Source organism: Pseudonaja textilis, chromosome 2 (assembly GCF_049901715.1).
Source record: "Pseudonaja textilis isolate UNSWEBS1 chromosome 2, rPseTex1.2, whole genome shotgun sequence".
Taxonomy (NCBI): Eukaryota; Metazoa; Chordata; class Lepidosauria; order Squamata; family Elapidae; genus Pseudonaja; species Pseudonaja textilis.
In genome coordinates, this window is record NC_141991.1 from 130,008,359 (window position 1) to 130,031,705 (window position 23,347).

General features: G+C 40.1%; 1 protein-coding gene across 1 annotated transcript; it reads right to left on the minus strand.

Annotated features, from left to right (window-relative positions):
• Positions 1-1,188: 1,188 nt before the first annotated feature.
• Positions 1,189-23,123, minus strand: LOC113445518 (keratin, type II cytoskeletal cochleal-like). The gene is made up of 9 exons (XM_026714730.2): positions 22,495-23,123; positions 19,990-20,204; positions 17,771-17,831; positions 16,767-16,862; positions 13,471-13,635; positions 12,666-12,791; positions 9,423-9,643; positions 4,303-4,337; positions 1,189-3,094 (listed from the first exon to the last, which is right to left on the minus strand). Exons 1-9 carry the CDS (start codon positions 23,023-23,025, stop codon positions 2,820-2,822), a joined length of 1,725 nt encoding a protein of 574 aa, XP_026570515.1. The 5' UTR covers positions 23,026-23,123; the 3' UTR covers positions 1,189-2,819.
• Positions 23,124-23,347: the final 224 nt, after the last annotated feature.

Below are 23,347 nucleotides of genomic sequence, written 5' to 3' on the forward strand. Positions count from 1 at the left end.
TCTTGTATTTCTCAATGAGGTTGAAGGGGCAGATCCCTTAGGTTGGAACTGGTTTGAGTCTGAATGCTACAGTGGATTGTAAGCTTAGCAAGGGAACATAGGAACTCAGCTCTTTTCCTTCCCTCCATCAGACCCCTCCTTCTTTGGATATTTCTCCCTAGGATTCCCCTCTTCCCTCAACCCCACCCCCAATTGGGGTTAGAAATAACCCTTCCCCAGCAATTTGGGAGATGAAAAACATGCTGTATCAGCATTTGGCAAGAAGCTCTTTCTCATGCTACTGTAACATCAGTGCCAAGAGTTCAGTGCCAAGAGATACTTTCCTGATTGTCCTACCAGCTCCCATTCAATGTGATGAGAGAATTTGCTTTTGAAAGTCTTCCTAAGGGGAAAAAAATAGAAAACTTCCCTATGTGCTCTTCTGCTTATATTACTACAAAGTGAGGAAGGGGATCTATGTTGATATCCAGCCTTTCACTGCACCGTCATCATGCTGGGCTCTGGCTCCCTTGATCTATTAAATCCTCATATATTTCTTGGAGTGTTGTGTTACCCTCGCTTGAGCAACTCTGGGACAATTTCTTATTTCCTCTGCAGAAATTCTGAAAATTCATTTGTCCCCGCCGACAAGTTTGGAAGGGAATTTGGAAAATCCCTCTGAGCCCAGATTAGATCTGATTTGTCCTCTTGGGCCATTTGGGAAAAGAGCCAGATTTGTTCCTAATCTCTGAAATCAGAAAAGTTTACTATTTTAGCCTGAATTATGAGAATGCCATGGGGGGGGGGTGGGGAGAGAAAAATCACGATGTCAATTTTTTTTAAAAAAAATTATTTTTGCAGTTGGGCTGTTGCTTTATTCAGGCGAGATCAGTCATTTGAGTAAAAGCACTTTCTGGTATGAAATCAGTACCTCGTCCCGGTTGACAATGGTACATCTCTCTTATACTTGTAGTATTGCCCATCAGTGAGACACCAGAGGTAAACAAGATGAGCCACAAATGAGTCGATCAGTTGAAACCATTTTGTAAGGGGGGAAAAATGTTGTAAACCAAATATTCCTAGTCTCCTATTTCTCTTTTCAGCTATAGGTCCTCCATGTTTGAGTTCTTCATTGAGGAAAAAAAAAACATTTTAGCCCTAATGAACACCCATGGGTAAAAAAGAAAGAAGACACCAGCAAGAAACAAGTTATCACAATGCAGTTTATTTGCAATTTCAAGCATGAAGTTATGGAGAACAATAGACCGAGCAAAAGAAGCCGAACAGTTGCTAGTTTATTTACAACAAGCATTTGGGGACACTTACAAAATAAGCCATACAAACTATTATGCATTTTTAAAATGTTCTTCATCAATTGGGAAATTTATTTAACAGTTTTTTTAAAAAAAAATCAACTTGCAGCAGGGAGAAGGGGAAGGCAACCAAAAGAATACTAAAAATATTTTTCTACGGTTGATAAAGTCAAATGCTATGCTTCTTCTAAGCACAGAACAATAAAAGGCATCGTTTCAAAAGATGGCTGACCTAAGCACTTGTCTTCTAATTCCCAATTAAACAATGTGTTGTTTTGACTGTGTATATTCCTCAGGGTGTTGGAAGAGGCCTGCCTACTATTACAACTGAATTAAAACACAGGAGTTCTTTGTTTTCTGTTGGCAACTTCTACATATTGCTTCAATTAGCCCATCCATTAAATTGCCCTTTCCATTCTCAAATGCCATCTCAGCAGAAGGCTACCACATTTTTAAATGCTGAGCGACATGCGCCAAACAGAGCAATGGGGCTTCAGTGAGAAAAATACAGGCCCTGATGATACAGACCAGTTTGGGTTACACTTTCCTCCTGCTTTCAATGGGATTTAAGAAGATATAATTATATCACATTCATCTACTGGTGCAAAGCACTCAACAAAAAGAGCAGCATAAGAAATTGCAGAAATATGAAAATGGACGTGAAATTATGACCATAAAATGAATGTCAATACTGGAAACAATTCAGTGGGGTTTTTTTGAGTGCTTAAAAACAACCGAAACAAAAGGTAAGCATTTTCCCCATCCTGTTGATTTCAAATATGGAGAGTGAACCTAGTACTCAATCTCCCACTGAAATCATCGGGGTGTTTTTAAAAAAATGTCTTATGTGGTCAGATTTTATTCCTAAAGTTTTGCACCATAAGAATAGTATTTGAGGCAGGGAAGAGGGGTCCTTAGTCAGAAGGCTTGGGCTTGGCTTTTTGGTTTGTTTGCTTTTGACTAAAATCAGCCTTCACCAAATTCCAGATTTACTGATTTAAAACTTGCTTGCCAATTCATGAGGTGGTGGAGGAGGGGAGCTGGACTAGATGACCTACAAGGTCCTTTCCAACTCTGTTAACTTGTCTGAATTCCTATCACAGAAGGGCATTGTCATCCTTTTGAAAGAAAGTAGGGGAGGAAATCATCAATTTTGTCCAACGTGGGAGGGGTGTTTTAATTCATTCAGCCTGTACGAAATGTGGTACTTCTTTACTGAAGGCAGAATTGCAATAACAGAGAGAGGAAAAATCAGAGACGCCTCGACAGCCACAAGTCACGTTGGTTGGGAAAGAGACTTGTAACATCAACACTGCCTGGCGAAGGGGGTGATATGAGCCATTTCTCATGAATGGCCAACACCTGCTCAGAGGTGTCCATTCAGGAGACAAGGGACAATGCCTGTTCATATTAAACTTCTCAGGGGGTAAAAAGAAGAAGGATGACTAGCTTGGGGACTTGTGCTGATGCTGGCGATTAGGAGCATTTTTTTTTTTCAGAATCAATTGTCAACATGTTATTTATTTTTTATCTGACCATTTTTCGGCTGGACGATGAGGTTGTGGTTGAGACATATTTCATGCTGGAAGAGCCTCCTCCACCTCCAACCCCTATTCCCCCACCATAGCTTCCAGTGCTATAACTGCTCCCTCCAGTGCTTATACCATAGCCGCCAGCACCAACTCCTCCCACTGTCAGGCCCAGGCTGCCTCCGGCACCACTGCCTCCCCCTCCTCCCCCAACCCCCAGGCCAAATCCTCCACGACTGCCTCCACTCATGGTAGATGAGCTGCTGATCACCGCTGCAAGAAAAACACAGGGGCGTTACTGGACTTTGTTCCAACTATTGACTTGTAGCCCATAGGAAGGAATAGATGACCATCATACACAAGTCTTGGGGACAACAAGGGCATGTCTGAGTCATTCTCCTATTCCGAGATGCTAATTTCTCCACTATAGTCCCCCACCCTGAAATTATCAAACAAACTCCCATCCAAATTCTAACGAGGTACGATCCTGCTTAAGCTTTTTAAGGTTTCAGGTGCTGCCACCTATTGAAGGCAACATGAGTAGCATTGCTGCCGAATCGCTCACTCGAATTTCTCATCTAGTGTCGGGCTCTATTCAAAACTAAATATCAAGGGGTATCTCTTGTAGTGCTCATAGAGGATGGCCTTGGAGAAGAAATGGAAGATCTACTACCAAGACAATGATCAGATAAGCAAGATTTTAGCCCAAGCAAGGAAAGTGGCTTATGAGAAGCAGAAGACCCTATATCATTTCAGACAGGTGGGTGTCCAGTCTCTTCTTAGAAACTTCCAGTGATGAAGCACCAACAATTTCTGAAGGCAAGCTTAATTGTCTTCACTGTTAGGAAGTTTCTCTTTTAATTCCAGATTGCTTCTCTCCTTGATTGGTTTCATCCATTGTTTTTTGCCTTGCCTTCTGGTGCTTGGGAAAATAAATTGACCCCCTCTTCTTTGTGGCAGCCCCTCAAATACTGGAATACTACTATCATATCACCCCTAGTCCTTCTTTCCTCTAGACTAGCCATACCCAGTTCCTGCAACCCTTCTTCATATGTTTTAGTCTTCAGGCCCTTAATCATCTTAGTTACTCTTCTCCCAAGGTCTTTCTCATATGCAGTTGCAGATCTACCTCATAAGGCTAACACCTTCTAATTCCTTCTTCTATTTAGCAAATATATAGTTTTTGTTTCATTTTGAATGGATCACAACTTAATCCATTTTATTTATGTTTTCTTAAAGCCTCATGTCTCACTTTTAATCTAAGTTATTATTTTCATCAATAGTATAAAATAGGATAGGCACCCCCTCCCCACCTCACACAGAGTATAGAGTATTTCTTATTTGATCCTCTTGTCAGTGATAGAGAGTATTTTTTGAGATTTCTAAATTATATTCAGTATTAGTATTAAACAATAAAGTCTGTGCAAACAAATGTATTATCATGAGCCTTCATGGCTAATTAGCATAAATGAAATACTTACACATGCTGACAGGGGCAGTGAGTTCTCCAGATATCCTATAGGCAAGAAAGAAGAAACAGTGTGTATATAAGTCAATTTATCTTTATCATGTGTAGCTCATAGCCTATAAGGCCCTGTCCTTGCAAATAAAGGTCTGGGGAAAGTATCAACTGACAATTAGGAACCACCTGTCACTGTAAATTCTCCATCAGATGGGTGACAAAATAAAGGAAAACGTGCTTTGTCTCCCTCCTGCCCTCCCAACACACACACACACACACACACACACTTCTTTCCTTGCATTGTCTAGATAGGAATTTGGGGAGTGGGTTATTGATGTATTTGATAAATTCCTGTGGAAGTTAAGTTCACTGAGGCACGATGTTTGCTGCATTTATTCTTTCTTGCTTTTGGACTATATACCAAAACTGCCTTAAATAGCTTGCTACTTCTGGAGACTCCCTGAAGTTGACATATTTACTTCATGGACTGACTCCTGTTAGCTTTTTAGCTATTATTCAACCACACCTTTCCATTTTTGTCAGTCTTTGTCTATAATAAAGATTTGATTTGATTGACCCCTCTCATTTGTTTATTATTCAACAGACAGAGTTCTTACTCATAACTAAGCCATTTAAAGCTTAACTGGACTACTGAAAAGAAGAATCCACATCACACCAGTTCAAACTAATCACCCTATGGATTAGTGCCACCATGAACAAAGCTGTAGAGTTATACTTTTCTTACGAAAATCATAAAACAGAGATTTTGCATATGCCACTACAGATAGGTGAGTTCAAAAGAACGCCCAGGATTGGGTGCTCTGCAACTAGAGAGAAATCCTTTAAGTTAAGAATCTATTTCTGAGAAGTTGCCGTAAAAAAAGGCACTGGTTTCAGACTGAATGGAAAAAAAGAAAAAGAAAATAGCCTTGATGGGTTGGGGCTCTTTGGTATAATTGGCTCCTATCCCTGCCAGCCAAAGGATGCTTACAGTTTCTCTGCCTTTCCTTCCTGATAGAAAAGGCAGCAATTTTATTAAACAAATTAAAATGGTGGTGGGGAATTCCTAGGGAAACTTGTGAGAATGAAACAATCTACATCCCCCTTTAAGGGATTTTGCAAGGCAGGTGCATAACACTTATGCACCATCTGAAGCACACCCCTGAGCTTGGAGGGGGTCACACGAAGGGATTAGGATTTGGGAGGAGACTGAAACAGGTTTCACAGTAGTCTTTTTAGCTGGCTTACAGTGGTTCGCCCCTCCCTCAGGGGATCCTGCCCTCCAGTCTGAGCAGAACAAATTCCTATAGCTCCCTGTCTACTGCAGACTTAAGTGGAAAAGGGGGGAAGAGGAGTCTGCCCCTCTCTTGCTGGCAGAACTTACACTTCAGCCCTGAGAAAGCAACCGGCCGCAAAATGGCCGTGCCCGTTTTGTGGCTCAACCCACAAGAAAGGATTTTGCAGCTGCATTGCCACACAGGTGGTGCAACGTCTCTACCATCTTCTCATGGGATGCAAAATTTATATTCTGTACCCAGTTAGCATCTTGCTCTCAGGAACAAGATGCTCTCCCTTGATGGAACTGCCTTAAGAGCACCCTCCTGAGGCCAGAGTGCTCATCTGCTTTGTACAAAAACATTGTGAGGGAAGACAATCCTGACCCTTATTGCCTTTCAGGCTTATCCAGATGACAACAGGAGACCAGCATAGCATTTGCTGTTCTTCAGGGTCAGAAGTTAACCAGAGTAAAGTACCTGAACGAATGTTGCTAAAATTGTTGGTGTGCCTCTGGGTATATATAGATTATCCCTTTTTTTTACATCTGTATAACTACTGGCAATTATTTCACCCCAAGAATAAAATACATTCAGTTCAAGGGTTACTACAGCACAAGGTTTTTCCAATGTGCTAAATCAGACAGTGGCCTGGAAGAAGGCTCACAAACAAACTGCACCAACACACATAAGTCAGAAACAATAGATGTTCTTCAGACAGATGCATTTCCTACTATTTTTTTTTTCCTGGTTCATAACTCAACAATTTTAGATCCTGGACTTTTAGTGAAGGTACACCATTATTTTTAATATCTAAAAGTACTCCTTGCTCCTTCCTCTATCTGATCGCCATGCTCCATTATTTCGTCTGTGACGGGCAACTATGGCGTTGAACACAATGAGGCCTGATCTCCATTCTTGTGGGCACCAGAGTTGATTTATGGTTTCCAGAACTAACTGCAGCTATATCTTAGGGATATGGAAAAGTAAAATGCGGTTTGGCCACCTCTCCTTCAGTAGCTGACAGAATTCTAGGAGTGGTCTTATAATTAATGTCTACACTAGATTTTCTTGTTCAACAAAATTCAAGGTACTGCTGCAACTGATATCAAGTACCAAAATCCAGCCCACCGTTGAAATTCCCAGAATGCCATGGATCCACACTATCTCAGAGGGATGAGGAAAATGAACAACATAGCCTTTCGGCTCTGACATTGGTGGCAGCACAAAGCCAATTAAGCTCCCAAAGCACGTCCACAAATGAAGTGACCACAAGAGGTCACTTTGCCCAGTTGCCTGCTAGCAAGTCCTTCTGCTATTAGTTCATCTCTTGCTTCAAAGCATGGGTTAAGTAGTGGAGGACAAAATGAAAACTAGGGGCTCTTCATATTTAAAAACAGGTTTTCCTCATAAGGTTAATAGGAGCTAATGTCCTTTCAGAAAAGTCGAGGACTTTAAATTCTATCTTTTTTCCCATTGTCCTGCCTCATGGTCCCAACAGGGAATGCATATGGATTAAGTTAGAAGTGATATGGACCCCTCCCTTCTTGAGCACAAGATCCAAAACCATTCCAGACAAATGGCTGTCCAATCTCTTCTTAAAAACTTTCAGGGTTGAAGCACCCACAACTTCCGAAGGCAAGTAATTCCACTGATTTTTCTCACTGTCAGGAAAATTCTCCTTAGTTCTAGGTTCAATTTCTCTTTGATAAGTTTCCATCAATTCCATTCTTATATTGCCCTCAGGTGCTTTGGAAAATAGGTTGTCGCCATCTTCTTTGTGACAATCTTTCAAATATTGAAAAACTGCTATCATGACACCCCAGTCCTCTTCGTTAGACTAGTTCCTACAATCATTTATCATATGATTTAGCCTCCAGACCCTTACTCATCTTTCTTCCTCTTCTCTGCACTCCTCTAACATCTTTTTTGTATTGTGGTGATGCAGCTGCTATCTTTTTTTTGAAAGGATGAGAGATCTTTTCTTGGTTTTAAACAGAATGGGCTTCGAGCCTTACCCAGTTATCTTGGGCATATATTGCAAACTCTACAAATTATGTAGACACCCTCCATCATTTCTAGCTATCTTCTACTTCCCCTTTCAATAAAAGCTCATTGATTAGAGTGGGCTGGGAAAGAGATTGGTAAAGCCATAGATGATCTTCTAAAGAAGAACAGAGCAGCTGTCATCTCATCCTCCATAATCACTGGATTAAAGACAACACAACTCTTGATTTGGCAGTTTAGGACAGCTTTTCCCAATCTGATTTAGACCAATCCATAGTAGCCCTAGGAAATTAAAATATGTACAATCCATCTGAAGGACATCAGATGGTAGGAAACTAAGTGATGTTATGAACCAAGGTAGCTAACTTAGAAGAAAATATTTCAAACATAAGGGAAATTACTTTAGGGGTAAATGTACACACATTTGGATTGCAAAGTGGTGAAATCTTAGAATGTAGAGATATTGCAGAGAGAGAACCAGATTTAATTCCCAGCACATATTTTATGTGGAATGCAAGCCTTACTTTGTTTGATATTTCTTGAGGAACATACTTGAGAAAAGACTGCTTCTATATCTGCGCTGTATTTTCTCTTCTGAATTTTCACCACTAATTAAAATATCAGGGTTGAAGGATAATTTTATGTGTCTCTCTCCAAGTCAGCAACCAAAACTTACTATGAATAATGACTAAGCAATATTATAATAGACATAATGACTGTAATTAATTCCAGATTGTATAGGAAACATAATTTTAGTTATTTACTTGTAATTACACAAGCATATATTATTTATTTATATTCTTAAAAGCCTACCCCATGCTAGAAGCATCCCTGGTTAATGTTAATGTTAATGCAAATTATGGATGTGTGGAAATGTCTTCCGCTATACTGATGATATTGAACAGCATGTAGTGCTTCCTAAATATGACATTGAACCTTCAGACATTTCAACATTGTTGGAAATGTGCCATAAAAAAAGTTAATATTTGCATGAACACACACACACACACCTGCCGCATTCTAAACTTCCTACTGACAGCTTGAGAATCATTTTTATTTATTGGCTAAATATACCATAACATATACTCTAGATTTGGGGATAAAGCTAGACATAATGTTTAGGGAGGCAACATATTTAGGGGCAGAAAGAGAAAACTCATTTTAGCTACAAAACATTTGATATCACTTTTCATTGATAGGTCTCTTGTGGTTTCCCATGAAATTTTTTTGCTATTGCTGAATTTGGGAGAAATGTCCTCTATATAATGTCCTCTCCTTGGAGCCCTTTGGAACTTTATCCTATGCTTTATCCTATGAATTGTGCTAGGCAAAAGGAAACTGAAAGAGAGAGAAAGAGGAAGAAGAAGAAGAAACTGGTCAAAACTGAATAAACTAAGGATCAGACCCAGGGACAGGATGGTTGAGGAAAGACAGCCTTTTAAGAAGGATGAACTACATGCAATTTTCTATAATTCGGCATCCACAAAAGGTACTTATTTGTCTCTGATTGGAAATTCCAGGAATTTCCTAAGAAAAAAATCGATGGAAAAAGCCTGCAGAGCTCTGAAAAGAGAATCAATAGAAAAACATACAGGCTTCAAACCTAGGATAAGACCTTTGTTACACGCGGAAAAAGAATGACAGACAAACAAACAAATTTTAATGGGGAAGATAGTGGGTGCACAGGCTGTATTTCATACACACAGAAAAAGCAGTTATAGAAAAAGCAGAACAGCCATGATGACAGGTATCTGTTGGTATATTCCTATGTTTAAGATTGGGTAAAATTGACACACAAACAACATGCAAATAGATTTGTTTCACTCAGAAACACAATACATTGCAAGAGTGCACCCACCTGCATTCTTCGCCTTCTAGCAGCGTGCGGTATGTAGCAATCTCAATATCCAGAGACAGCTTGGTATTCAACAGCTCCTGATAATCACGCAGGAGACGTGCCAGCTCATCCTTCGAATTTTGCAGAGCCAGTTGCAGGTCGCTCAATTTCACGCGGGCATCTTTCAGGGCCAACTCCCCACGCTGTTCAGCATCAGCAATTGCTTTTTGAAGACCTTCATTCTGGATACATTTGTATATTAATTAGGTTCTAATTTCATGATACGTGTGTGTCATAGCATGCGTGACTTCATGAAGTATTAAATAAGTAAAGGTAAAGGTTCCCCTCCCACATACATGCTAGTTGTTTCTGGCAGTGCTCATCTCTGTTACAAAGCCAAAGAGCCAGCACTGTCTGAAGAAGACCCCGTGGTCATGTGGCCGGCATGACTAAATGCCGAAGGTGCATGTTACCTTCCCATCAAAGTGGTCCCTATTTTTCTACTTGCATTTTTACATGCTTTCGAATTGCTAGGTTGGCAGAAGCTGGGATAAGTAATGGGAGCTCACTCCATTACACGGTGCTAGGGATTCGAACCGCCGAACTGCCAACCTTTCTGATCAACAAGCTCAGTGTCTTAGCCATTGAGCCACCGTGTCCCCTCTGAAGTATTAAATATAGATGTCTTAAGAATCCATTGGTAAGAGTCAGCACTTTTTCTCTCATTTCTGTTATAACAGCAGAGCGCTAAGTGTTTACAAGAGGATTGTAAACAGGATCGCATTATTGTACACTGGCTTTTATTTGGACCCAAGAGACTCAAAAAAATCAGATGGCCACTTCAACAAGGATGTTGATAAATAATGTCTTATTAAATTGATGGGGTAAACAGATTCAACAGGACTCATGCATCTTTCAGTGGACAAGTTCTAAATCTCGTTGAAAGGCCACTGGGCAAATTTTATTTCAGCAAAATGAATTTCAACAAAATATGTAACTCAAGGGATTGTAATACCAACAGTCCTTGACTTATGACCACAATTGTGCCTAAATTTATGTTGTTAAATCAGACATTTGTTAAGTGAGTTTTCCCTATTTTACATCCTTTCTTGCTATAGTTGTTAAGTGAATCATGACAGCTGATAACACGGTAACATGGTTGTTAAGTGACTCTGGTTTCCCATTGACTTTGGTAGCAACATGTCCTTGGGACACAGCAATGGTGGTAAGTATGAACCAATTGCCAAGCATCTGAATTTTGATCACATTATCATGGGGATGTTACAAAGGTCATAAGTGTGAAAAACGGTCATAAGTCACTTTTTTTAGGGCCATTATAACTTTGAATGGTCACTAAATGAACTGTTGTAAGTTGAGATCTACCTGTACTCTCTCTCCTTCACTATCTATCTCCATCAACAAATTTATTCTTCAGCAAACCAGTTCAGAGTGAGTGCCACTTTCTGTTCCTAGACAATCTCCAACTATGACACTTAACAGGGCAAGAATTATTTATGTTAATAACATGAACATGTGCTTAGATAATCAAAATGTTTACTCTGGTTTGATGTGCCAAGGAAGCCTTTCATGGTCCTCTTTTCCTTGTGTGCATCATCTTGGCCTAGGGCTTGATTCCAATTATTGGCAAATAAGCAATAGCACTTAGACTTATATACCGCTTTATAGTGCTTTACAGCCTTCTCTAAGCGGTTTACAGAGTCAGCATATTGCCCCCAACAATCTGGGTCCTCATTTTACCCACTTCGGAAGGAGGGAAGGCTGAGTCAACCTTGAGCTTGGTGAGATTTGAACTGCCAAATTGTAGGCAGCTGGCTGCAGCAGATGTAGCTTGCAGTATTGCAATCTAACCACTGTACCACAGAGGCTCCTAAATACTTTTTGCCCCTAAAAATCTTGAGGAAATGCATACAGCATCATAATGAAAACATATCCTGCATCTTGAATTTTTCATGCATTCAGAAAAACAGGTGCAGGGAGTTTGTGAGTTTGAGCTTTTATTGGCATAGCCAACAAAAAGTAAACCTGGAAATTATCAAATATTGCATCTTCCTGCAAATGAGAGACTGAAGCTCTCTGAAACAAGGAATCATGTAGTTATTATAAGTCATATAATATATGGTAGTGCAGTGGTTAGAATGCGTATTGCAGGCTAACTCTGCTGATTGCCAACAGTCTGATCCTGACCAGCTCAAGGTTGACTCATCCTTCCATCCTTCCAAAGTTGGTAAAATGAGGACCCAAATTGTTGGGGGACAGGCAATACGCTGACTCTGTAAACTGCTTAGAGAGTGCTGTAAAGTGTTATAAAGCATGTCTACGTGCTAGTCCTATTACTGTTGAACTTTGAGCAGTGTTTTATTCTAATCAAAGCCTTTCTGGAGCTAGTGAGTCCATTTCTATGCATTTTGTAAATAAATTTTGTGTTTCACCTATAAAATAGAAGCTAATATTGACATAATAGGGTCACCGAGTTTCAGATATTATTCAAGCTGCCATGTTTTGTATTACAGAGCAATTTTGGGAGCAAATTCATATTCAAAAGTATGCAACAATTTAAATGTGAGGTTACTAGAATTTAGATTAATGAAGTGAAGCTATTTTTATCCAAGCAGAACAGCAGCTGGCACACAGTCAAAGATGGTAATGCATGACTGACGAATAGTCCTGAGAATCAAAGAACACCTCCACATAACCGTTCTTTCAATATTTCTGCTCCACTTCTACTGTAGAGGAAGAAATAGCAACTAGAATACATCTCTGCATCAGTAGTGGGATGCAATTTTTTTCACTACCGTTTCTGTGGGCGTGGCTTGGTGGGCATGGCAGGGGAAGGATACTGTAAAATCTCCAGTAAGAGATAGCATTTGCCAGTTCTCCGAACTACTCAAAATTTCTGCTATTGGTTCTCCAGAACTAGTCAGAACCTACTCAATACCACCTCTGCTCTGCACGTTGTGTAGGCCTGAGTTATAAACAGTCAGGGCAGGGGAACGATCTCCTGAAAATGGTGGCAGGGATCATTTAATCAAAGAGCTATCCAACTTGAATTGATATGCTTGACCACTTTTCCTCAGAAATAAATCCTGTTGAAATTCGATGAAAAATGCTCCTAGCATACATACATGAATGAACTGCAAAATAAGGTGCAAACTAAGAGCAGATAGACCTGTAACAAAGATGAAAAAAAGAGAACAGAAAAACCCATGCTGACAAGAGTATTGCTATATTCAAATGGCCGCTTACCACTTTCTTCATATTGTCAATTTCTGCTTTTAGTCTCTGAATATGCCGAGTCAGTTCCGCAATCTGATTCTTCATATCTTTGAGGTCATCCCCATGACCAACAGCTGTGTTCTGAAGTTCCTGAAACTATAACATCAAAAGAGAATCCTAATGACTGATGGGAAGCAATACCAGCTTCACAAATTAGACAAGAGGCCTTGGATATGAGGTGAGTTCTGTGTGTCACCTTTCCCTAGAAAAGGCTGATGAAAGATTTGCCGAATTTGCCACATCTAAACCTAAATGTGATTTCAAAACAAAAAGTGGAATCTAAATATTTGCCTTGTAGGAAGAGGCAAAAAAATAAAAAAATAAAACCCTTTCCAATATTATGTACTGAGACAATGGCATCACACTTTGTCTTTTAGCAAAGCTCAGTAGGCACTAGAACTTTGTGGTTAAAATGGTAGGTACAGAAGTTGTAGTTGCATTATTTCTCATGATAAATTGCAAAGCTCCCCCAGGGCTTCTCTTATAATAATGTGTAGGGTTTTTCTGTTCTTCCTAGCAGTCCCAAAAGTAATGCTTGTTACGACCTCATTATAAAGGAACCTACGATATAAGACAAATGTTCTACATCAGATTCAATTCACTTAAAGGATTTCTGAAAAAAAAAAAAGCCGATTGGAAGTGTAAACCCATGGCCTGACTCAACCCTCTCACTTCAGACTTTCCTTCTCGTTAAGAAGAGCATTGATTCCAGATTAAGAGGATAAGATGATCTTAACTGCACAATCATTGCTGGAAAAGGTACACAGAGTCTTACCTTGCCTTGATACCATGCTTCTGCCTCAGCCCGGCTCCTGTTGGCAATGTCTTCATACTGTGCTTTCACTTCAGCAATGATACTTCTGAGGTCCAGATCTCGGTTGTTGTCCATTTGCAAAACAACGTTGGTGTCACTAATTTGTCCTCGGATTTGAATCAGTTCCTTTTTGGAAGAACAAGATGCTATTATCCATCCATCCAGATGTTTACAGATTGTTACTCACTAATTCAAGTTCATCTTAGCAATTGAATCATACAAAAATATTCTGTGGAAGCCAACTCAAAATAAAGGTTGGCAAAGCAGGAAATTGTCAGTAGGCTGTCTAGTTAGTGTTGTCATCACAGACTACAGTATCTCCCTGAGACTCTAGATGGAGGTTTTTCTAGCCCTATTTAAAAAACAGCATTTCAGCCTAAGAGTTAGGTGCAGAGGTGGGCTGCAGCCAGTTCACACCGGTTCAAGCAGACCGATTGTTAAGATTCTGCAGTTTGGTGAACCAGCAGATCCCACCATTGGCCCTCCCCGCCACACCCTATCTCACCTCGCCTGCCTTGGCCAGTGGCTAGAGTTACGCCCATGCCCAACGACTCTCTGGCTCCTTTGTTCACTCACCCAGACCACATGGCCCAGTTGATCTCCACGCCTCACCCATTCTGCTCACAGCTGCTACCCACAAAGTTAAGGCTCTCGGATGAAGGGTCACCTTGGGGTGGACAAACCGAGTCTTGGCCACCTTTCAGGACTGGCTAATGCTGCCCACTTGCCCTTTGCCTTAGGTCGTGGGATGTGCAAGTCCCTGGCTCCTTTCCCAGGGCCACCGCTCGCATGCTGCCCACTCACCTTTCACCTCAGGTCAGGGAATGTGACAGTCCCTGGCTCTGGCCTTCCCTGGGGCCTCCACCCACATGCCACCCACTTGCCCTTCACCTTGGGTTGAGGAACATGCCAATCCCTGGCTCTGGCCTTCCCGGTGCCTCTGCCTCCATGTTGGGCCTCCGCTGTAAGAACAGTGCAAACCCCATGGACTAGAAAGTAAAGCTGATGGCAGGGAAGGAAGATCTGCTCCAGGTTTGCTGCACTCAACCAAGGACCACCTTGGTGGGGGCGAAACACACAGAGAGGCTCGGTCCCATTTTGGACCCAGCTTCATCTTTTGGGGGGAGGCTTCCAGGTGTGAGGCCTGAGAGAAGATGCCTCTCCCGAGGACCGCCTGCTCTCCCATCCACCTGCCAGGTTGGCCTGGAAGCAGAATATCCCCTTATTGTAGGCTGGATGTGGGACCCGAGGCAGAGCATAGGTCAAACAGGCAGCAGGCCAGAGCAGGGCCCAAAAGGCAGTCGAGCCTCGCCATGTCCCCCACACACTGAGAACCCTGCAGCCGCCAGCTCTTTGCCGGCATGAGAATCCTTCAGCTGCCACCTCTTTGCCAGCACGAGAAGCCTGTAGCTGCCAGTCTTTGCTGGCGTGAGAAGCCTCCATCCACTGCTGCTATCTCGATTCCAGCTAGCAAAGTGGCGGCGGCTGCAGGCCCTTTGCACCGGCAAAGACTTCTCACATTAAAAAAGACCAGTGGCTGCAAGATTCTTGCACTGAAAAAGACCAGAGGCTGCAGGCTTCTCACAATGAAAAGGAGAAGCGGCTAATTTTAGTCAGTGTCCAGGTAAGAATGAGATTAAGATTTGTGCCATAATCCAGAAGTCTAGGTTCTAGAAATCCCTGTAAGTTTTAGTTTTCTATTCAATATGGAGTCCCATTATCAGAAATTTTCATACCACCGTTTAGCTGTAGTCTAGTTTAATTTTTATTTTATTTTTCAGTTTTTCATTCAAACAAAGCTTAAGTTAAAGAAACTTGAGCAACCTTTTTAGATATTTCCCAAGCTTTCACAATAGAAGAGAATATGGCTGTCAGAATAATAATATGGATTTTTTAACCTAAGGATGAGGAAAGAGAACGTAGTAAAACCATTCAAGCTAACTAATCAGATTATATCATTCTTATGTCTGGGAACCCATTATTAAAAACATTCTGATTCAGAATATCAATTAAAAAGTACACTTTTTTATAGATAGCACTTTCTCCATCACTGTTTTTAATAATGGTAGGCCTCGTATATATCAAATTGTTTACTGTTTCAAGAAGACATAATTGATTAGTGGACCTGACTGACTTCCTCTTTCTCCTTTGTAGTTCAATGCTGCCTCTACACCACGGCTGTCAAACTCCTGGCTCGCGGACCAGATGCATTAAGCACTGGCCATGCCCATAGCCAGGTTAGCAAAGGGGGAAAAGTACTAATACTTCACGTGACGACAATGTGACGGCACGAGTCTGACACCCCTGCTCTACATTGTGTGTCAATCAACATTTCTTTAAACCTATGAAAAGAAACTATATGTAGCAGTCAGGGGTGGGATGCAAATATTTTTACTACCAGTTCTGTGGGTGTGGCTAGGTGAGCATAGCTGGGGGACATGGCCATGTGACTGGGTGGGCATGGCTTCCTTTTTTTGGCACACGCACCCCGCGCACTCCATTTTGTTTGCCTCCTGGGACTCAGGGAAGCCTCCTGGGAGGCAGTTTTTTCTCCAAGGAGGCTTCCCTGAGGCCCAGGAGGCCAGAAATGGAGCGTGGGTGGGGGGGCACACAGCACCCCACCTGCATTCCCTTTTTTTTTTTTTTGCCTCCTGGGCCTCAGGGAAGCCTCCTGGGTGAAGCAGTAAGAAAGTGAGGGGGATCCTGGCACATCTGATCATCGGAACAGCTCGTTGTCAGGAGGCGGGGGAAGAAATACCGGTTCAGTAGAACTGGTAGTTATTTTTTTACTACCGGTTCAGCCAAACAGTTACATTTTTTACTACTGGTTAACCTGGTAGAATACCACCACTGGTATCAGTACTGCAATTAGGTTTGCACATTACATCATGCCAGCATTAAAGAAACAGCATTACATGTTAATGCAAAATGTTGTCTCAGCCAATTGTGATTTAATCAACAAATCTGGGCTAGCAAAATCACATCTTAGCCTGATGTGTGAATCCAATCAGGACACTCCCAAATCCATATTGTGGATACTAGCCTCCCTGTCCCATAAAAGAGCTCCAAGGTTTTGATCTAAGTCCCCAGGAGATCTTTGAAATAGAACATAGTAATTCATAGGATTGTCAATGAATCATATTTGTTCTACTTTCCTGACAAGATCATTCCAATTCTTCCTCAAATGCAATGTGATTTCTGGCCCTGAAGGACTTTTCATTACTTTGGATTCAATGACAAGAACATTCAACACTTACAGCCTCAAAGAGGGTCCTCAGGAAGTTGATCTCATCTGTCAGCCTATCAGTCTTTGCTTGCAGGTCTATTTTTTGCATGAATGAAACATCAACATCCTGCAAGAATGCAACACATACCAAAATTACATAAAAGCAGTCCAAGGATTCCTAGACAGCTGCTTCATACCACTTTAGATATTCAATTTATTTAGCCCATAGAGTGTACTCCAATGGACAGCATTTCTTCAGAGTGTCACATAAAAGTTTTGTTTTTAATTAATAAACTGGGCATTAAACTTATGCCTTTTTACAACAAAGAAAAATGTCGGGGAACAGGAGTCCTCTAAATGTTTTACACCACATAAAAGGGATGGAGAAATTGAGGTCCTTCAAAAGTGGCTGAATTACAATCTCCAGCAGCTGTAGCCAACACAACTAATGGTAAACAAGACAAGAATTGTAGCTGAACATACTGTATATGGAAGACTACAAACTGTCCAATCCAATTCGACATTGCTGCAAGGTTCTGTACGATGCACATTTCTATTTAGAATTGTCCCTTTTAATTCAACATCTTACTCTGAATGTGCCACTACAAGCTCACTGCCTAATAAATTAATGCAAGTTTAATATCACACATCAATAGATAAAGAATAAACATTTCCTTACAGTGATGTAAAATGCAGACCATAATTTTAAGTTGCAACTCTATCAGTAATCAGTTTACATTTAATACTAAATGTGAGCCTTCCAATGAAAAGGCCATATTTTTTTTTATAATCTTGTTCCAGTTTCTTGCTTTAACAAGTGAATGGATTTGCAGGTATTAATGGGCTCTGATGACCATCAACCAAAGTGAAGAATGAGAAATTATAGGAGTTGTGTCCAGCAATGGCTGAAATGCTGTAAATTTCTCAGCCTAATTAAAAATTTATAAGACTTTGAACAAAAGTCTTTTCTCTGTGTATAAAAATCTCCCACATATTATTTTTTTTTTCTTAATTCTTTTGTTTTAGGGTAGTCACCTTTTTGATACCAACAAAGTCATTTTCAGCAGCGGTGCGTTGGTTAATTTCATCTTCATATCTGTGAAGAGAAGGAATATAGATTTTCAGTCCACTTCAAAGAAAATATCAGGCAGAGAAAAGTGCCAGTCAATAGCCTTCAATGGCCTTGACAAGGCTGTCACAAAAGCTCTTCTTTCAGGGAAACAAATTGTCTATAACTGTTTTAAATTAATTTGTGGCACAGCAGCCATGTCAAAAGAAAAAAGAAGAGTCTTACTTATTTTATAATATTGAGTCAAACTATCTGCAAGGAATATCAAGAACGAATTATAAATATCACTCCTGATTGTCATACAGAGATGACATTTCATTAAACTCACCAGCATTTATTTTACGTCTCATGCTTGAGGAACCTGAGTTTCAATAGTTTATCTCCTTTAAAACAGTGTCTGACTTAAGTTACCACTCCATTAAGTTGGCTGCTGGAACTTGGCCAGCATTTCTGCATGTGAAGGATTGTTATCTTTCATCATTACTGCCAACAGCAGGTCATTACAAGTGTTGGATGGCAATGCTTAAATAAGCAGCTATTTATTTCTTATTATTTATACCACTTTAATCATAGTTGATTCTAAGCGATTTGACTAAGAACGTTCATTTAAAAAACCTAAAAACTGTACTGAAACAATTATAGTGCAGAAATTAACACAACATAATTCGGTCAGCATCCATCAACATTAATTCATGGCACTGCAATCTCTGAGTGGTCTCCAAGACTTTGCACGATAGTTGAAATTTCACATTTTTGGAATACCATAAAGGAAAGGTTTATTCTTGCTTCATATTACATATGTAATACATTATGACTATGTAGCACTCCCAATTCAAAAGTCTGCTATAACCTCGCCAGTCAATTTACATTTTTCTCCAGGTTGGCAGAAAAATAATATCTATAATGCTATTGTATAGTTATGAAAATTATATTTGCATAAAAATAGTGGAGTAATTCTTTTTTTTTTTCATTTTCCTATTTATTCTTGTCTTTTTCTTTATCTTCATGTTAGCTTGTTAGTCTGAAGTTTTTACATTTTTAATTGTAATTGTAAAAAAAAGCAGTCATTTTTATTTTTTAAGAACAGCTCTATAATATATGGACATAGAATAAGCACATATAGCATGAATACATCACTTCTATTGTATCATGTACTGTGTGTGTGTGTGTGTGTGTGTGTGTGTGTGTGTGTGTGTGTGGTTTCACCAGTTTTCAGATAGTATCAATATTCTTAATTTAATCTGAAACAACATCTGAAAGCTAATAATTTAAATAACAATCTTCCAAAGTAAATTCAAACGAGGAGGCAAGTAGCCTTGTCAAATACATCACAAGTCTGAGTAGGCATTAGAAAGTTTGATGGTGCTCCACAAAATTGTTTTGTTTTGTTTTTTTTATAAATGTTCTTATTTTCACTGGTTAATCTATTGATATTATCATATTTGATTACTATTCCATCCATTTAAAAAAAAAAATTAAAACATGTCAGTTCCATTTCATTTTATTGTAACTGTCTCCTCAGCACACTTGATTTAATTGCTACCAGAAATTTTCATAAACTTCAGAAGTGTTCAGTTCATTTTAATGAACCGTAACTACTTGCTTTAATGTCCTCATTTCTTTGATAAATCAAAAATGTCTCCACCCTAAAGCTCGAGTTCATGCCAAAATGCACAGGCACACAGCTATCATTTGGGCATAGTTCCAAGGAAGACGGATAGGATGGGCTGCTGCAGCTTCTTCGGAGCTTCCTCGGGGTACTTCCTCCTGACCCACAAGAGTATTTCACAAAGTAGTTCTCAAGGGTCTGGGCAGAACCTTTTGGGGGAGGGGGAGTCTACAAAGTCAAATTTTAAATATTTTAACATTTCTCAGTTTTCATTTCCAGTACATATCAATAGATATGGTCCACATAAACCAAAACTCTTTGGGGTCCTCAATCATTTTTAAGACTATAAAGGAGCTCCAGAGACCAAAATGTTGGAGAGTCATGGCTCTGCTAAAACCTTCTTGCAGACAGCAAGCAAACAGAGCATCGAACATTCTTATTTTCTGCCTGTTTTAGTTTTTCATTTTGTGCATATTTTTTCATAAGGGAAGGCCTTAACTCGTTTATGCCCCCCATGCCCATTTGCAGACTAATCTCATCCCACTTTGTTTAAGTGGGCCTTGGAATCCCACTTACTTCCTTCTGTAGTCTTCCACAAGATCCTGTACATTTCTTAGCTCTCCATCAAGCTTTGCCCGATCGCTCGTTAACTGATCCACGTTCTTTTTGAGGTTACAAATGTAAGTTTCGAATAATAAATCTATGTTGAACTTTGGAGCTGAACTGCCCTGTTGTTGCAGAAGATTCCATTTTGTTTCTAGCACTTTGTTCTGTTGCTCAAGAAACCGTACCTGAAGTCCAGAGAGAGAGAGAGAAAGTAATGCTTTTAGGAACCCTTTTAGATTGGAATGCACACCTCGTTGTATAATGAGGACTAGCAGCATTCAAATCAAGGGATGACAACCACAGTGCCACAAGTGCAGCAAGACAACCAGGAGGCCACCCAAATCCTTAATAGGGCTACCAGATCAACCAGGTGACAAGCAGCAAAGATTTAGAATCTTGAACCTTTACTTCCTGTCATCCAGAAGTAATCCAGACGTTGCAACTCAGGTCTTATAGCTGTATCATTAAATCATGTATGTGGACAAAAATATGTTACTTTGTTGGATTGTGGATAGATTGGTTTTGTACTTATTTGCTAAAAAAATAAGGCTAAATCTGTATGCTTCCACTTGTGTCCTTCAGGAAAGTTGGAGTTCAGCACCTATCATCCCATTAGTAATCTATACCCTAGGGAATATGGAGCTGGGCAAAATAACTTTAAATTACTGTATCATCTTTTCTAAAAAAAAAATCTTTGGCATTAATAGTGCTGCAAACTGAGTAGGAAAAAATAGTAGGAAATTGCTATAAAAATAGCTTTCTTTCTATCTATACATGACCAATTGGCAATCCCAAAATGATGGTATCATTAATTCTGGGCTGAATCTAGCATTTTCATGACAGCCTAAACACTACATGGATAGTTGTATTGTGAGGATTGCCAATTAACTTTGAGAAAAAAGAGAAGTATAGGTATTCTTGTTGTATTTAGCACAAACTAAGTGCAGAAGTTTTCTTTTTCCCAGCAAAAACATTCTTTACTGACACTTCACATCAAAATTCTCAGAAGGTAGTTGAGAAGCTGCAGTTTTACCAAATCAGTGGGTAGCTTCAACAAGTCTAAAAGCCTTTGTAAAGTATAATTGATGTGCCTTGGAACAATTCTGCCTCTCGTCATCAAAAGTATACAGAACCATCATTACTGCCACCACAATTACACCTGTGAGTATAGGGACTTAAATTCTGTGCAGAGGACTGTAATTTCTGTTTCTGAAGACCTTCTGATTATTGCTAAGACTGGCTACATTGTGGGTAGTCCTCGACTTACGATCACAATTGAGCCCAGAATTTATGTTGCTAAGTGAGAAATTTGTTGAGGTTTGCACCATTTTACAACTTTTCTTGCCCCAGTTACTAAGTGAATCACTGCAGTTGTTAAATTAGTAACACAATTGTTAAGTGAATCTGGCTTCCCATTTGCCAGAAGGTCACAAAAAGTGATTATATGACTCCAGGATGCTGCAACTGTCATAAATATGAACCCGTTGTCAAGCATCTGTATATAAATCATGAGACCATGGGGAGGGGACAATGGTCATAAGTGTGAAAAATGGTCATGTCACTTTTTTCAGTGCTATTGTAGCTTCAAACAAGGAGTTGAGGACTACCTATATTTTAAGAACTGCAGGCCCAAAAATATCTTCAAGCTTGAGTTAAAAATCTCTTCAGGAGAACTTGCATTCAAATTTGCAAAAAGGTACTTGGAATGAAACTTAGAAATTGATGCTTGAAGATACTGTAGACAACAAAAACAAATAATCCTATGTCATAGATGTCATTTTGGTCAACTCCTCTTCCTATGGAACTCTGGGAGTTGTAGTCTTATATAAAAATATGTGAGATGAGTGGTAATGTATCTGCTGAAACTCTGAATGATTTCCTAAATGTGTTCCATGAACAATGCATTGTGAGAATCCTGATTTCACTCCTCCAGCCTCGGAGGAATTACAGGAACTTGGAATCTTGGAAATTTTTGCAAAAGGGCTCTCAGGTCATAACGTTCAAAACCTGAAAATTCAGCTCAAACAGTTCTGCAGCTTAGTCATAAGTAGTGTTTTGAACCGTGATCTCTGAGATTATCCACCTTAAATAGTCTCTACTACTACTACTACTACTACTACTACTACTATTATTATTATTATTATTATTATTATTATTATTATTATTATTATTATTATTTTTAAGAAACCCCCAAACCAGAAAGCTCTCTCTACTTTGCATGATCATTGAAATTTTGCAGGCCTTGGACAGCCATGCAACCTTAAATGCAATCTCCTGACTGCCAAAGTATTACTTTAACTCCATCTGTCTTTTCAGAAATTAAATGTTTGGTTTGGAACACTCATATCTGTCCTCATTTTCATCCAAGAAGCACTTGGATGGCTCATGTATCCATTTCCATCTTGCAATCTTATTCACAGACTTCATCCTTGAGACTACCTGCATAGAACTTGATGGTTGACTTAATAGACTCACCTTGTCAATGAAGGATGCAAACTTGTTGTTGAGGGTCTTGATCTGTTCCCTTTCCTGTTGCCGCACTTTTTGAATGTCAGGATCAATCTCCAAGTGCAGTGGTGATAGGAGGTTGGGATTGACAGTCACTTTCTGGATGCCCCCAGGAGGAACCATGGGCCCCATTCTTAGTCCACCATCATAGCCTCCTACTCCTACTCCTAAACCAAAACCTCCAGCTCCATATGCATAGCCACTACCAAATCCTCCTCCACCACCACCGCCGCCACCACCATATCCTAGGCCAATCCCAAAGCCTCCTCCAATGCTGCTATGGCTGATTCCTAAAGAGGTCCGTTTGCCACCCCCGAGATTGTAGAGGCTTCTACTACCAAAGCCCCCACCCAATCCTGCACTTCCCTTCACACCACGGGATAATGAAACTGAGCTGAAACTAGCTTTGGTTCCACTGGGAATGACAGTAGTGGAAGAGGTATATCCCCGGGAAGTCCTAATCCCTCCCCCAGATCTAGAACTGAATTGCCTACTCATTGTGCCTAATTCAAAGAGTGCTAAAGAGAGCTGAGCAAAAGCTGAGCTACAGAAGGAAGGAATAAAAAGAGAGAGAGAGAAGGACAGTACACCCCACTCCGAGGTGCAGATTTGGTTTCCCCTCTATATATACACACACATTTATATGTGGAGGTGGCTTGGCTGGAATTAGGTAAGTAATTAAGAATCAGATCGTTACTGGGCTGGGTTATATCTGGCAGCAATAAAAAAATATATCTTCAACTTATCTTAAAGGTGCCTTTGAACTGAAGTGCTACCTTCAAATTGCTTAGCTTGGAGGCTTACATGACACAAAATCTAT

Bases quoted from the DNA above. Each gene is read 5' to 3' on its own strand.
- LOC113445518 (XM_026714730.2), bottom strand. From the start codon at position 23,025: ATGAGTAGGCAATTCAGTTCTAGATCTGGGGGAGGGATTAGGACTTCC. The intron at 12,792-13,470 runs GTAAGACTCTGT...TTGATGTTATAG, and splicing joins AAGCATGGTATCAAGGCAAG to TTTCAGGAACTTCAGAACAC. The intron at 3,095-4,302 runs GTAAGTATTTCA...TTTTTCTTGCAG, and splicing joins CACTGCCCCTGTCAGCATGT to CGGTGATCAGCAGCTCATCT.